Source organism: Bombus affinis, chromosome 4, assembly GCF_024516045.1.
Source record: "Bombus affinis isolate iyBomAffi1 chromosome 4, iyBomAffi1.2, whole genome shotgun sequence".
Taxonomy (NCBI): Eukaryota; Metazoa; Arthropoda; class Insecta; order Hymenoptera; family Apidae; genus Bombus; species Bombus affinis.
Window position 1 is genome coordinate 8,337,320 of NC_066347.1, and position 15,423 is coordinate 8,352,742.

Here is a 15,423-nt window from a genome sequence, read left to right on the forward strand (position 1 = left end):
AGCTTGAAATATTTTTAACAATATGATATAGTATACGTGAAAGAGTTTTTAATGTATTCGTTTTATTCTCTTGTTAAAATTATAATTTAATTGTACTTTAATTCAGAAAAATTTCAGTAACAAATGTTTCGTAAAATATCGTATATTTAATCCTGGAATGTAGCCTGTAGTAATCTTTGTAAAAATAGAATCTACTAGCGCGCAAACTTCCAATGAAGTCGGTGACGCGAAAAGCTTGCACTCTCCTAGTTAGTAGAAGATTCGAGTCGAATTGGGTTTCCTAGTAGATTATTGTTCCAATTCTGTCGAAGCTTTGAACGAGATTAACGTTTCAAGAAATTACTATGTCTATTGTAAGCGACTTTCTATCTGACCTATGTTAAACTTGGATAAACCAGTTAATGTCATTTTCGTAGATGTTCGTAACCCTTTTTTGAAATAAATTGTATATTACATTGTATCCGTCGGTCAACAGGAAGTATGTTCGAACGAAAGGGTTCTAGCGTTCTAGCGTTAGTATATACTATTGTCTGCTGTAGTCTTTGAAAGGTCAGTATATGATTAATAAATCTAATGTTTTGAAATGTTAGAATTGGAACACGACACCATGAAACATTTCAAAAGTTATATTATGTTAGTTGAAAGATATTTTCGTTTTAAATTTGAATTCGTAAAATGATTAGTTATATCGTTTTTTTACGAAACTCTAACGGAAGGAAGACTTTCTTCCGTTAGAATCGAGAGAAAGGATCCTGAATATTGTGCAATGCGTTTCGTAGTACGAGTTGACATTTTAAAGGCGTACATTTTTAAAGATGCACCGCTACTTTCTCACAATGGTAACAATGTATCAATGGACGGGTTGCGTCAGTAGGCTTCATATTTCCGATGATTTATATCCGGAGACGGGTAATTGGTCGTGGCCGTAGAACTTCCTACATGCTGCGTAACGTTCACATTCGATATAGATCATCCGCAATTGCAGCTAGTAACAGTCGCATTGTCACACTTGCGATATCACACAAATGCAACTCGATAAATACGAAGAAACTAACTAAAGTGAAGCTTACAGTTAATTATTGTCGTGCTGTTTTTCTATATAGACTGATGAGTTTAGAAATTTTAGAGAATTTAATCATTGAAAATATGTCGAACCTAAATATATTCCCTTTTGTCGAAATACAGAAACCATTATCTCTACTGGATTATATTTATTTATCATATAAATTATATTATAGTATGTAACTTTCGCGGTAAATTAATATTAGATATTCATATTAATAACTAGCGTTAAATTAACAAAATAAGGTGAATAAAGGAATTAAATACAAACAGGTAATGTGTACACAAGATATGTATTACCTTTAAGATACATAAAAATAAAGAAACACTAATACATATACTTGTAAATTACAAGTTGTGACCATAACGTTTGAAATAATTTGTCCATTAGCTCATACAATATTAACTATACTATTCACTATTTTATACAATGGCGATTATAGATGCATTTGTTAATATTTCAAACATATGACATTTTGATATTTGCAAATGATTTTATAATTGTTCATTCTTTTGAATGGCCTTAGTTAGTATTCCTCCTTATGCACTTGACGTTTATTCTTTAAAGTCCTTCACAATCGTTCTATCACGACATCAATGCTGTCCACAATCGCTTACTCATCAATTCTAGCTAATACGCAAGAAATCCTGACGCATTCGTTTTCTTCCATGCTCTCGGTTCCATCTCCGACGACATCGATTGATACTTTAAAACTATTTGCTTCTGAAAGTTATGTTTTGCATGACACGTTTGGTCGATTCACTAGAGGTACTCCAGTGACCGTCTTTTTCTAGTTTTCTTGCTTAGAAATTCCAGTTGATGATATAAAATTCCGCTAGCAACCATCTTTTTCCTCCTCGATTACTGCTTATTCATCAATTTCTGTTGATGTCTTGAAATAGTCTGTAAAGATTGTCGCCTTTTTCTGGTCGTAGTTGTTTTTCCAGCAGATCGATCGTTACATGACAGCGGATGATTTTTCATCAATTTTCTCACTCGATGGAGTTCATCCTTTCATGTTCGAGCATTCTGTGCGTGATTATATTATTTTCGACAGATGTCGTTGTGTCAGCGTTTTCTATGTCTTTTCTTGAAATTTTTAACAACTTTTCCAGACAAATGTGAAGCATTTTTACTTTCTCTTTCAACGATAGATGTTTCTTGATCAATTTTGTATCGTCCGGTTATCTTGCTTTCCTTGCTACTTTCTGGAAAATTTTTGTTTACCTTTGACAAAAACGAACAATCGTGTTTTTTCCCTTTTAAATTAAGTTCTCCTTTATTGTTCTATATTCTTATCTAATGCATTTACTTCTCTTTTCGATCGAGCGATGGTCAATATGCTACTATGCTTCTTCTGCTCTTCTTCGAATTGTCCTTTTTCTCGTCGACGGCTACTTTTTCCGGAACATTCATCGGACCTTGAGAAGTCTCTTCTTTTTCACTAGTTAACGATTTTTTCTCAGCTTTTTCGGCGGAATGACTCTGCTTTTTTGTGCTAGCTGATTTTTCTTCCAGTTTCGTTGATATCCGAGACCCTTCCGAGTGTTTTCTCTCGCTGGTATTTGTTTTTACATTCCCTTTCGACGATACCGGAGAATCAGCAGAGTGAATAACGTGTTTTTCGCTGGCAATTTCTTTTACGTCACCTTCTGTTGATTTCCGATAACCATTGCTGTAACCTTCTTTCACCTCGTTCATATCGATTCCTTCAATTCCTGTCGATAGTCGAGAATCGTCTTTGCCACTTGATTCATGCCCTTTCAACTGAGCAGAATCAGTTTTCTCGAAGCCCAGACTGGCTCCTTTAAAAAGTAACATGTAGTTGTTTCTTTATTTATCTGCTCCTTTAAAAGTAAACTTTTTCAATGTAACTTCGGGCGTAGGCGTTCTACATTACCTGGTATCTTTTCTTCACGCACAAGGAGAGGCAACTTTATCACTAAAAAATATAAATTGCATTTTCATTAATTTTACCGTTGTACTGTTCCCTTTTTTTGTCGAATTTGATTTTTTCAGCTCCATTTGATTACGAATTAATTGTTCGTTCAAGTTACAGATGCGTTTTATTTGTTTTCAAATATCGAAGTTTACGTGTACTTTGCAAAGAAATACTTTGCGCTTAAATGTTTGTGTTTTTATATACGAATCGAATCACCTTTCTTAACATTGCTTTTGATTGCTTCAATCACTTCTTTGGCTGTTCCAATCACTTCTTTGGCTGTTCCGATCACATTTAAAATCGTCGAAATGATGAAATTGTCCTTGCCAAGAAAGAACGTTATTGGTGACGCAGGAATTCCAAATTTCTCTGCGTAATTAAACGACACAAATATTATCAATTTTTCTAAAGTCTCGTTTAATCTGTTACTACATTACCGATATTCTGCTGCGCTACATTAAATGTCCCCAGTTCCTCTAACTTTCTATTTTCAGACAGTTGCAATGGTACAAATTTATCCTTCAATGATATTAAATTTTCAATTAATATATTCGACTTCTCTTGCCTCTCTTCTTTTACTTTTTTCTGAATGGATAAAAATTTATCTAATTCGTAAAATTAACATAACTATAATTTATATAGAATTTATTAAAACACTATAAAGTATTTTAACTGTATTACATACCAAATTCTCCTCGACTTTTTCCGAGTGCGGAAGACCTGGATGCGCCACTACCCACGACGCAAAAGACAACAGTAGTATCGTTGACGCCTTCATGTTACACCAGGTCTCGACTACTGATGGTTTACGGACCAGTTAGTCGATTATATACTCCGTTTCACAGTTGCAAAAACACCTTACTACACAGAATATAATAGCAAGGGTGTAAATTATGGCTTCCTGAAACTTGCATCTCTGGCAAGATAACAGTGTTTAATGTGCTTATCGTATTCATTGGCGCAGATCGATTTCCAACACATCGAATACGACGACGTTGGTTTTAGGTAATTGGGCATGAAATATAATATTTTTACAGACGTTTATACATTTGTGTCATGATTAATTGCAATGGATTGTGAAAATGGAAGGATTCTGTTGTTATATTTATTTTTAAATGTGCGATAAAGATTATTTCAAATATTGGCCGATGACCAAAATCGTATTATGTATCCTGTATTAAAAAGAATTCTTTTACGTTCAACCCAATTTATCGTGTATTTTATATAACATATTTCGTATTACAATTGTTCCATTTGTATCCTTGCAAAATCCCGATTAAACTTTATAAACGATATAACGAATATTTCAATTTGCTTCAAACTGATAAATAATATGTTTTCATTGCGTTATACATGAAACTATACGTATTTATTTTAGAATCAAGATTATTATATTATAGCGTTCAATATGATTTCATCTTTCGTAAAGCTTGTCAGTATTCTCCCATGTTTTTCATGTTCCGTTAATCGAATGATGTAAAGTCTATTATACAATTTTGAAATATTTGCAGATTATGTTTGTAGAAAGATATCGTACTTATGCTGTGGGCATTATATAAATATTTAATGTACATTTTAAACAAGTTCGTTGATGTAAAGCTTTTTGAATATTCATGGAATCAAATGATAACGTTAAAATTAAAAACAGAGCGTGGCAGAGTTGCCTTTCATTGCTGGCGAATTTCGTCCTCTGCCGGAATAAATAGTTCGGAAGGGGTGGTTGTTCTCCAAAATACACAGACTACCAGCCAAAGCTCATCTCCAGCACGATGTCGCCCATGTCTTAGAATATTAGCTATTTTCCGCTCGGCTGCACTGGATGAAGCGGCATTTCTTCTTTCTTTTTTCAGTCTTTCTGTTCTTTTCCTGTCTCGTCGTTTCTTCACTCTTGGAGTGTACCTAGTGTATACGAGGAACGCCAGGCGGATAGAAAAGAAGCTTGTTTCGTTATGTGCGACGATCAAGGAACTTTGTTCGTCCCTGGTCGTCGTCGTACTCATCATGCACGAAGGTGTACATCGAAGGAAAAATTCTTAAAATTTAGCCGAAACGAACGCGACTCGACAATATTCGTCTCACGTTTGATTTCATTCCCGTTCGTTCAGGCCCGTGACAATTTCTCCGCGTCGAAAATGAAACGTTCCTCCATAAAGCGAACAGCTTCCTCGGGATAGCGAGAATTCGTGGGCGTGTACCGATGCGGAGAAATATTTTCTAACCGGATAGCCGCTTAAATCAGATCTAATGTGTTTACTAAACCATACCGGTGGAAATGAAATTTCAGCAAAAGCTTCCGTGGAAACGTACGGCTATCGCATTAACCCGAAAGTGCCGGTTTTTCCTTTCGGTGCAATGTTTCTGCTCGTTCGTTGGCCGCACCAAGGGGGATCGATCGGATCGGTAATTTAATGGCAACCAGCCGATACGAGGTAAAAATTAGTTTTCGAACGGGTTGCTTCACCGGCTTTTACTTCGTCACGGTGAACTGTACGGGAGAGGGGATAAAAAGCTACGATGAAAGCTACAACAGGGCGCGTAATAGCTGGCGATCGGTTACGACGCGACGTAGCGAAATTGCGAGCGATGCCGTAGATAGAATCAGTCGATACCGCTCGATAATAAAGCAACTAATTTCCTAACGAGTAAATAATCTTTGCGAGGGAAGCCGATTGAGCCGTTTCAAGGTATTACCGGCGATGTTCCGAAGGGTGAGCGACGAACGAAGACTCACAAATACTTTCTCCGGTGAGTTCTCCATCTGTGGTCAAACGAGCCACTAATCGTTACTAATTGACGAAACGAATGACTTCGGGTCGTTGAACCGTCGCGGCGTACGATTATTAATCGTATTAAACGTCGCATCGATCGTGGTAATACTAACTCGATTTCGAGAAGGGACTGTTCAAGTCACGTAGAAACATCGATCGCTTCGCACCATGTTCGCTTTCTCATCGATATAGTCCTCGTTATTCAACACGGCTAACCGTTAGAACAGCGTGAATCATCTTAATATCGATCCATGAGGCTGAGTCAATGCATCATTAACGTTTACAGAGCCCGAAGTCTCGTTCCACAATGGTGAATTTATCGTTCGGAGGAATTTCACTGAAACGTTTGTCTCTGGAGTCTCGTCTTCTCTGCACTGACATGCACGTTATTTCGTTACCGCGACCAATTATATTTCAAGTTACGGAGAGAGCCCTCAAACTCGTAAATTATAGCGTGTAATGTCGAGTCGGATTGCCACACATTTGCATACGGGTGCGGATATGAATTTTTGAGAGACATTTCGATTAATCGGTTTTAGCCGTATTTTATTATATGAATGAAAGGCAGGTTCAACAAAGTCGTTCCCCGTTTCCGCTTTGAGCGTGGTTATTCAATGAAAGAATAATATCTCGCTCCTTTTTTCCGCAGGACTTTTTATTGTTCCGGGCAATCCAATATCGGGAAAGCAGTTTTTCTAGGAATTCGTATTAATCAAAATAAAATTCGTAATTGCTCAGTGTAAATGTCGGGAGATGTTTCGCAAAATATAATACGTTAGATCTGATGGGTTTTCCAATTTTTCGTTGATGAGCTGATATTAAATTTGTAAAACATCGTTGATGATTTATTACGCTTTTGCGAGGAGAAATATATTTATTCTCCTTTTACGTTCGTTCTACATGTTTTGTTTCATTAACATTTAATCTTTCTAGCTATTTTTGCAAAAATAAATTTAATTAAAGCAGTCGAAATGCCAGCTTGGATTCTTCTACGCATATCATATATACAAGCGAATAAAAGTACAAATTATCGTACAAATATTCGGATATTTGTACACTACCCTAAAATCATTAAACAAAGCTATTTATCAAATTAATTGCGTTTCATCGTACCAGAATTTATGTTCAACGCAGTTAATATTTGTAGTCCTCATAATCAGTAGCCATTTCTATAGAATATAACGTTCCTTTCTGACTAAATTTTATATATTCTTCTATATATATATATATATATATATATATATTAATTATATATTCGTATAAATTATTATAGGATAATTATGAATATCTGACCAGATTCTATAATGGTATAACTAATTGTGTTAATAATTTGGGAAATATTATTTATACTTAACACTAATGCGTTGTGCATTTTCATAAGATTATTGGAATTCGTTGGGACACGATCAACCACAAAATCTTCCTTCCATCGTTAGCACGGTGAGGCTAATTCGATCTTCAAGACATCTATACAGCAGTTTTCTGGGAAGGACCAGTGGTCGCAGTCGAGATAAAAGTAATTAGAACATCGTGATATTTGCGTTCGAGAGAGGAATAGCTCTCTGTATGGTACATATTATGCATAAAGGAATTCCCGTCGATGATATCTCTCGCTAACCGGCGACGATTAGTATGTTAAGTGGTGCGTTCAAGTTCTTCAGTGAAAATTAATGCGGTTAGCGGTGTCGATAAACTAAGCGGGAAGGCCAACAAAATTTTTCTTTGTCAATTTGCATGTATTTTCATTTCAAATTAGAAAGAAGGAGAGTTAAGGAGGGAAATAAAGGAGACAGAATAAAAATAAAAAGTGTAGAAGGTTGAAGATAGAAGAGTAATGCAAGAAGCAGGTATGGTATCGATCGATCGAGAGTGTTCCGCGAGATTAGATGGAGATTGAGACGTATGGTCGTGGTAAATAACTGCACCGTGTCTACTTTCACGAAAGACAACCCGAAGGTCTTCGAGTGTCGCTGAGATATTTATGTCGCATCGTTTGGATTTATATCGACCGTATACGTCACCATTTTATCGAACGTGCAGTATCTTTTATGTACGTATTTTGGAAGAGTGCAAGTGGTGTGAGCTGCTGAGTAAAAAAGACCTGAATTATCGAGTATATATCATCAATGCAAAATATACACACGCATGGACGTATAAGTGACGTGATACGCATATAACATAAATAAGAGAGCGAAAGTTTAACGCGAAGAAAATTCATCTCCTACGAAAACATTACTTTTGACGCAAATGAATTACAAATGATGGATGACTGGTTCACAATCGATGGAATGTGTGTACAGAACCGTGTCTGATAAAGTGTCGCAGAAACATTTGTTACACACTTGGAATAATATAAAGTTGAGCAATCGGTCACAGATGCTTATCGTTTACGATTATTTTCATTTATTATATAGAACGTAGATGACATACGAGACGATAATATGAAACGTAATTGATATAGGATTATTTTATAAGCAGGAAGGGGGCTTTGTGGCAAAATAACTCTAAGTAGAAGAGTACAAAATTCATCGCTTGTTTTTATGAAGCGTTTACTTACTGTAACCTATGTAGTGGATACGATATCGATTTCTTTTTATGGAATTCTGAAAGTTTAAGAAATAAAATTAGCCATCGTAAAATATTCCAAACTTTCATACTTTACATATAAACAGCCACAGTAGAGAGGTATAGTTTAGTAATAAATTTCTGGATGGATTCAAGTAACCGCATACGAGGGGTATTTTTTCTCTTAGCGTTTTTTCATTCCCGACACGCTCGCAGAAGATGTCGCATATCGAGCAGAGGATCTCGCGATAAAATGTTCTTTTTGTCGTATAAAACAAGCAATATGGCGCGTTTTTAGGGCGCGACATAAAGATTCTATCGCGGCTCCTTACTTATGCGCTATCAAGATCCAAAAATTTTCTCTGGCGGCATCGCGAACTCAGAACTGGCAATTACGGCAAACTCCAGTTGGGAAGCACCGCCTCGAGAATTATTGAAACTGATTCCTAACGAACGACCGTAAATTCAACTTTTACACGTCTCTATGTTCTTCCCTTCTTACCATTTCGTTTTACTTTACGCCACATTTTTAACCAAAGTTTCATAATTTCTTGTCGCAATTAACAGCTTGCTAACGATTTGCAATGTTAAACAAGTAAGTAACATAAAATTAGCATCGGGAAATTATTTTGTCGACGATTAACGTTCCGCGTAAACTGGCTCTGAAATAATTTCGTTGTTAAGAGTCGCGAAGTCGAACGCTTTGCCCGAAGTCAAGAAGTTCTCGAATTATTACAATTTGTCAACAAATGGTTCTACGGGAGTCCAGATTCGACTCGAGTGGTCCTCGATTTGTTACCGAACCGACGACGCGATCAATATTTATAAAATCAATATTTTTTATTTACGAAAGTTGGCGAATAATTCGCGTTTTCCGTCGTCGATGTGTCGTGTCCTCGACGCGGTTGAAATATTCATACTGGTGCATAGGGCTAATGTATGCGGCTATTACATCTGCATCTACGAACAACGTGTAATTGCCACGAACATGTATAATTAGTCTAAGGATACCTTTTCAGTCGAGAGAGGGGACACTTTAAAAGACGCTTCCGGGCTGGATCTATGCGTAGGCACGAATAGTATTCGCTTTATTACACGATGTCCCAACGATCGTGACGGTGTTCCAGAGGAGCTTACAGAGACGTGTCGCGTTGTTCCTCGCCGTCCGGCCATCGATCACCGGCCTTTGCAAGGTGTAGTGATTTAAGAAAAGCACTGTTCCGCTTCAGCCTCGACCTACAACTCGAGGAATAATATATAGCTGTGCCTTTTATAGCGGTGCTTGACAGGATGTAGCTACCTTCGGACATGTTTGGCAGATCTGCAGTTACACTTTTTGTTTGCAGTTATCCATCGTGGTACAGAGATAGAAATACCTGGTCTATCTTGGGATTGTACGCGCATATTAGGTGTGAATTTAGTAGTTAATTGCTGTATTGTAAATATTCCATGGGATTCGAATAAGCAGGTTGCGATATTTAAACGTAGCTCGGAATTCGTGGTGTTTGATTAAAGGAGTTTTGGAGAGTTTCATTCGCTGGAATTGTACGAGCTTGTACCAAGTTTATCGAAGTGCAAGTATTAAATGAAAGAACAAATTTTCCGTATAATTTTGGAAGACGAGGCATACTTTTATCGTACGAACAACGTGGACAACGATTTACTTTGTTAATTTTGAAACACTACGAAGATTCTTTCGTTAAATTAACAAATTTATCAATGTTACCCGCTGTAATTTCTTTAAAAAGAATAGTTATTTCGATTTCACAAATACAGCTTCATAGTTGTAGTAAATATTGCTCTGAGAAATAGTAAGCCAATAGTAAAATGAAAAATTATTCGCTTTTGTGCTCTTAACTTTAATTTAAGCATTACATTATCCCGTGGATTTAACGCATCGCGTATTTTTATTAAGCAACTATTTCCTCGGAATCTCTCATAAACCTGATTTATTTTAGAGTGCTCTTTACGAGAACGATCGATTCCATTCTCCTGTCGAGCCATTAGAAGGCTTGCCGCGGTAAATTTTATAATTTGGGTCAAAAATAATAGACATACTACAATATTGTATTTGTGAAGAAGATAATCACATTGTCGTGAAGCACACGAGCAACGCTTGTCTATTTCTATAGAAAGATTACATTTTACAATTTTTTTATTCTCTTTTCTTTTACGAACGTAAGCTAAATCGACATAGCTGATGGAACAATCGTACTTGATGAAAACAATTCATCATCCAGACTGATACTTGATTAATTATCTAGTGATACAGTGTATATTCTTTTCACTTTCTCAGAGTAATTCTTTTCACTGCAGGTTAATTCATCAGATTTATTACGTTAAATGGAAGTCTTGACAAGCGAAAATGGAGCGATTCGCTTTCTTGTTCCTGGAAATAAAAGTTTCGTTTGTTTGCAGGACAGTAGAAGAAAACTCCGTGTCAAGAAAAGTTTTATTTTTAAAACGATTGTAATAAGAAACAGGAAAATGTACGCGACATTTGTCATAATACAACAACTGTAAGATGAGAGTCTGCTTCCCTGACGCCGACATTAGAGGATCTTGTCAACTTTTACTTCGAGAAGATTTATGATGTTCTTACACAACACGATGGAGTAAACATTATATAATGTTATACAGTATGTATATCAACAATTCTAATGTTTTTTTTTAAAAAAGAAGTTATTAAAGCGAACTGAAAGAAATGAAGGAAAAAGCGAGGGAATGGCGAGAAAGAAATTTAACTCTTTGTAACGTTAGCTGTTTCTCAATTTGTTAGATATTTAGAGAACATATTACTAAAGAAATAGTAAAATAAATAAACATTACCTTATTTAATAAAGTACGGAAAATATTAAGTACTAAAAATTTCTGAACCTACAATAGTGAACGTAGAAACGCACCAAAAATCACGTTCGACTAACAAATTACTGGAAATAAAGTGATCGAAAATGTGAAATATTTAGGATAGGTCGCCTTAATAATTAACCAACGTTATCGTACCCATTTCTTGCCACCCCTCGTGCAAATTTATGCAAATATTCAACACAGATTTACAAGAAATTCCAATTGACCAGGCCGAAATTTAATTTTTCACACCTTCGATCAATTCCTCTTAACGATATTGCCGTCGCGTAAAGCTACTGCAAATTATGCGATAAATGCACGCGATTAGGGTGCATATATTATGTTGTGATACTCGCGGGCTTTCGCGAGAAAACAAGCCAAAAACCATGGAGAAGCATAATTGATTGCGACGACAGTATCGAAATGCGAAATTTAGTAGTTCCCTGTGTATTTCATTTATTTTAAACGCGGCCTCCGTTATTCAGAATTCAACGATTAAATCAACGTTAAATTTGTACCGCGCACGCTCGCACTGCGTGCATACCGGTTTCAAAATATATGGCACCGCGCGGTACGCGCACCATGAATTATGATATCGCGACGCATTAGTTTTAAATGATGCTTTTCAACGTCACCAACGAATTTATGTATAAGGATAACCGGGATCCTGTTAAATTACCGGATCGCCATTCTCGTATCAATCATGCGTGTAAGCCAGAACAGCCAAGTTAGTCACCGTGTGCGTGTGTTTAGACAGTGGTTACGAGTGTGTGCACGTGTTTTCAATCATGGTGATGTTTTTTAACGGTGTTCGAAACAAAAAGGTAAAATGTAAACGGACACCGTGATTGAGGAAATAGAGAACAGAGAATCCATAGATTCTTCTTACAAGATATAGCAACCCTTGATGGGGAGCTCTCGAGGAAATCGTGAAATTTTTTACAAAATATTGTACAACGCTTATATGAAATTCGTTTGCACGAAGATTAATTTTTCATTTCAATTTATCTTATTTCGAAAGTTTCTGTATTCATAAACTTTATTGATTGAATATGGAATTGGATAAACTTTGAAATGGAAAATGAAAATACGATGTATGGAGTGTGAGATACAATTTTTGAGCACTCGTTGTTATTCATTTCCGAAGCATTGCATCGTGCAATTCTAAATAAATTCGAGAAATGCGAGCTTCCTATGTTTTATAAATGTATTATTGGGAACATTTGATTTCCAAAGTTCGTTAAACCTTATTTCGAGTAAATGCAATGTGCCATTCAATTCGATTAAACGTTGACTGCGTGTACAGTTACCTGCATCGTTCCTCGATTAGCAAACTCAGCACATCGTTCCTTCCTACACGATTCTCGTATCTGAAAATATGTGTGAGAATGTGTCTCGACCTATATCGTAACGGCATGACTAATTGGTTCGCAATAACGGCGACGATCTATCGCCAGTGTAGGCCTAACCAATATTCACGATCACGAGATTTACGATGATTCGATTTAGTGTGTATCAATTGCATTCTGTCATCGAACTGTAGGCTTCGAAGCTTACTTTGAAATATAGGTCTGCTGCAAAGTTATTAAGGGTAATATAACATTTCTTGTCGTGTTATTTTAAACGAGACCTTACAAATCCCGTTCTTTTTCAAAGTTAGAAAAGTACGATATAATTTTCCTAATATATTAGCAGATGTCACAGATTTGTTTTTGTATAAAATATTCTAGCTTCGCATAAATACAAGTTTGAGGAAAAAATTTGTTTAATTCTTCGTTCTAACTGGGTATGTACATACTTTGTCTACATGAACATTATTTCGAAGACAATTCGTGAACTGCCGTCGTCTTCCTAAATCTTCAAGGTAAACACACTCTGGTACAAAGACTAAGGCATTCGAATTCACGATATTAAATTATCTCGACAAACACGAAATCATTTGTTTTCCTGGCGAACCGCGTTACAACCATGTCTGACTCGACAACCCAGAGACGGATTACCACGACACCGGCGGATCACAACATGAAATATAACACGTTGCGTATTTTAAGGTCGCTAATCCACTTACTAACATGGGTAGAACCTAGCTTAATTCCGTCACAGAGTCGAGTAGTACAGATACAGCCAGCCGGAAAATCCAGGCTCATTCCGTGTACTCGTATCTCTTTCTTCTGGACATCACGTTCTAAGATGTATAACGAGTGGATTTTCGTCCTTGTTAGAAAGATGTTTCATAGTAACGAGAGAGAGAGAGAGAGAGAGAGAGGGGGGGGGGAGAAAGAGCAAAAAGGGCGACGATAAAACGTAGAAGGACGCTACGTTCGTCCGGCAGATTGCCAAGAGACGGTTTCGGCCCTTGGTGGCCATCGCGCCAACTGCAACCTCGTGGGCGGAATTTAAAAGAGGTCTCCGACTATTATAAGTTTCCTGCTTCTCATCGGCCTTCTGTTCGCCACGCCGCCGAGACACCCTGCACTTCCATTAATCGTAAAGGTAATTATTATGTGACGAGCGGCCAATTGGACCGACCCAAAGGTGAGAGTGTTAATGAAAGAGAGTGGATCGTTTGAGATGAATGCATTCAGTCTGCATGAAAAAGAAGATACAGTCGGTGGTTTGCAAATCATAATAACGCCTGTTGTTACGTCTGTGGATTTAATATCGTGCCAATATTTGCTCGCACTTGTGTTCACTGGGAGTCCGGTAGATGCTATCAATCTGAGCTTCTTGTAATTCTAAGATAGAATCGATGAATTCATTTCTTTTATCAATTAGTATATGATTCCTAAGAATATTCAGTTTGCTCAGAATGTTTCCGTTTCATTATTAACTTCCAGTGTCTTTTTCGTAAGTTGCAGAATCGCGAAGAAAATAAAGAAATTCAATAAATTTTACGAATGATCTCTATGTACAACGTTGCGAGCTCTTGCACGGTAGATATTATAAGAAATATTTCAGAACTCTTCAATCTTTCTTTAAAAAAGGTAAAGATTTATTGAGAATATTTAAAAAGACTACCGAGAGAACATTTCGAAATTTACAACATTCGAATTGCAACCTGAAAATTGCAGCAAGTCCCAGTGATCATCGTCATTTTTTAAAGGCAGTGCAACACCTGTATACTGAGCCGCGCGTACGCTGCGAATTTAAGTCGTAAATTGCCAGTAACGAAAAGAGAGAGCAGCTTCTTCTCGCGTCAAAGTAGGATTGTGCCGGAGAGAAATTACGCGCGTGTAATTTTCATCGAGCACGGCAGGCTAACTACTGTGTTCGAAATGGCGCGCGTATACGAATATCACGCGCTCGCAGCGATAAATAAAACGCGGTGCGGCTGTTGTTGATATCGCAAGTGCGACACGTAATTAACGTCGGCTCGTACACGCGTATAAAGAACATGTGTTGCTGTGTTTAATACGGGGCCGGTCATTATGCGCGGCGCTAATTTTGAAAGTTTCATTTTTCCCCCTTAATTATGTTATACTCCGTTCAATCCGAAAGTGTCCTCCTGGTTCAATTCGGCTTTTGTCGCATTCTCGGTCAATGCGAGGTCCACACCTGAGAACTTTGCGATCGTCGGTGAAACTCTCGACTCGCTTATCACGATGAATAACAGTCACGTACTGTCGCTTTCGCGATTTCAATCAGTAACCGAAAAGAAAAGAAGAAGAAAGATTAAAAAGAGACCACTTCAATTCTGTTAACTCGGTAAAACGAACTTTCAAACAGGCACTCTACATTGTAGTAGGAAATTAAGTCGCCTGATAAAGACGAGGCCGAATCAATGGCGCGCCTTTGTTTTTCGTCGTCTGAGAATCGATATCTGCTAGATAAGACATTTCGTCATTGAGACAGAGATGTATATACGTTCACACGTTTCTTGGTACAGCAGAAATTGCAAAATTGCTCCAGAATGAAGCTCGGTCCGGTTAAACCGACGCTTAAGTGCGGCTTTCGTAATAGATCCGTTAACGGGCAGTTATGTCAATTAGATTAACTCGAAATAGCTGGTTTCTGGATTACTTAAATAGTCATTACACCGGTGGATCCAGGTAACGTCTCTAATATCCTAGCTTTACGGGGGCTGCAAGGCTGCCTCGTGCTTTCTGCGGAACGAGCCGCGACAACCACTCGTAAAACGATCCATCTTCGTCCGAGAAGAACCACTCCTTTACCGTCTGGCAATCTCACGATTCGCTTGTCCCTGGTTTTCGTAATTGAAATTGCTCGTGATTTTAATG

The 15,423-nt window shown here is 37.2% G+C and overlaps 1 protein-coding gene and 1 long non-coding RNA gene across 3 annotated transcripts; one reads left to right on the forward strand and one right to left on the reverse strand.

The window, feature by feature from the left end:
* Positions 1–1,339: 1,339 nt before the first annotated feature.
* On the reverse strand, positions 1,340–3,862 carry LOC126915852 (uncharacterized). 2 transcript variants are annotated; one of them, XM_050720965.1, is made up of 6 exons: positions 3,691–3,862; positions 3,443–3,590; positions 3,222–3,374; positions 2,964–3,005; positions 2,376–2,868; positions 1,340–2,271 (listed from the first exon to the last, which is right to left on the reverse strand). In XM_050720965.1, the coding sequence occupies exons 1-5, from the start codon at positions 3,781–3,783 to the stop codon at positions 2,399–2,401; spliced, it is 906 nt and encodes a 301-aa protein (XP_050576922.1). In that variant the 5' UTR covers positions 3,784–3,862; the 3' UTR covers positions 1,340–2,271; positions 2,376–2,398. The 2 variants fall into 2 exon arrangements, with proteins under 2 accessions (XP_050576922.1, XP_050576921.1); XM_050720964.1 differs by having other exon boundaries at positions 1,340–2,868.
* Positions 3,863–9,399: 5,537 nt separating this feature from the next.
* Positions 9,400–11,174, forward strand: LOC126915862 (uncharacterized). The gene is made up of 3 exons (XR_007710363.1): positions 9,400–9,531; positions 9,615–9,747; positions 10,757–11,174. It is a non-coding gene; the product is annotated as an uncharacterized LOC126915862 (long non-coding RNA).
* Positions 11,175–15,423: the final 4,249 nt, after the last annotated feature.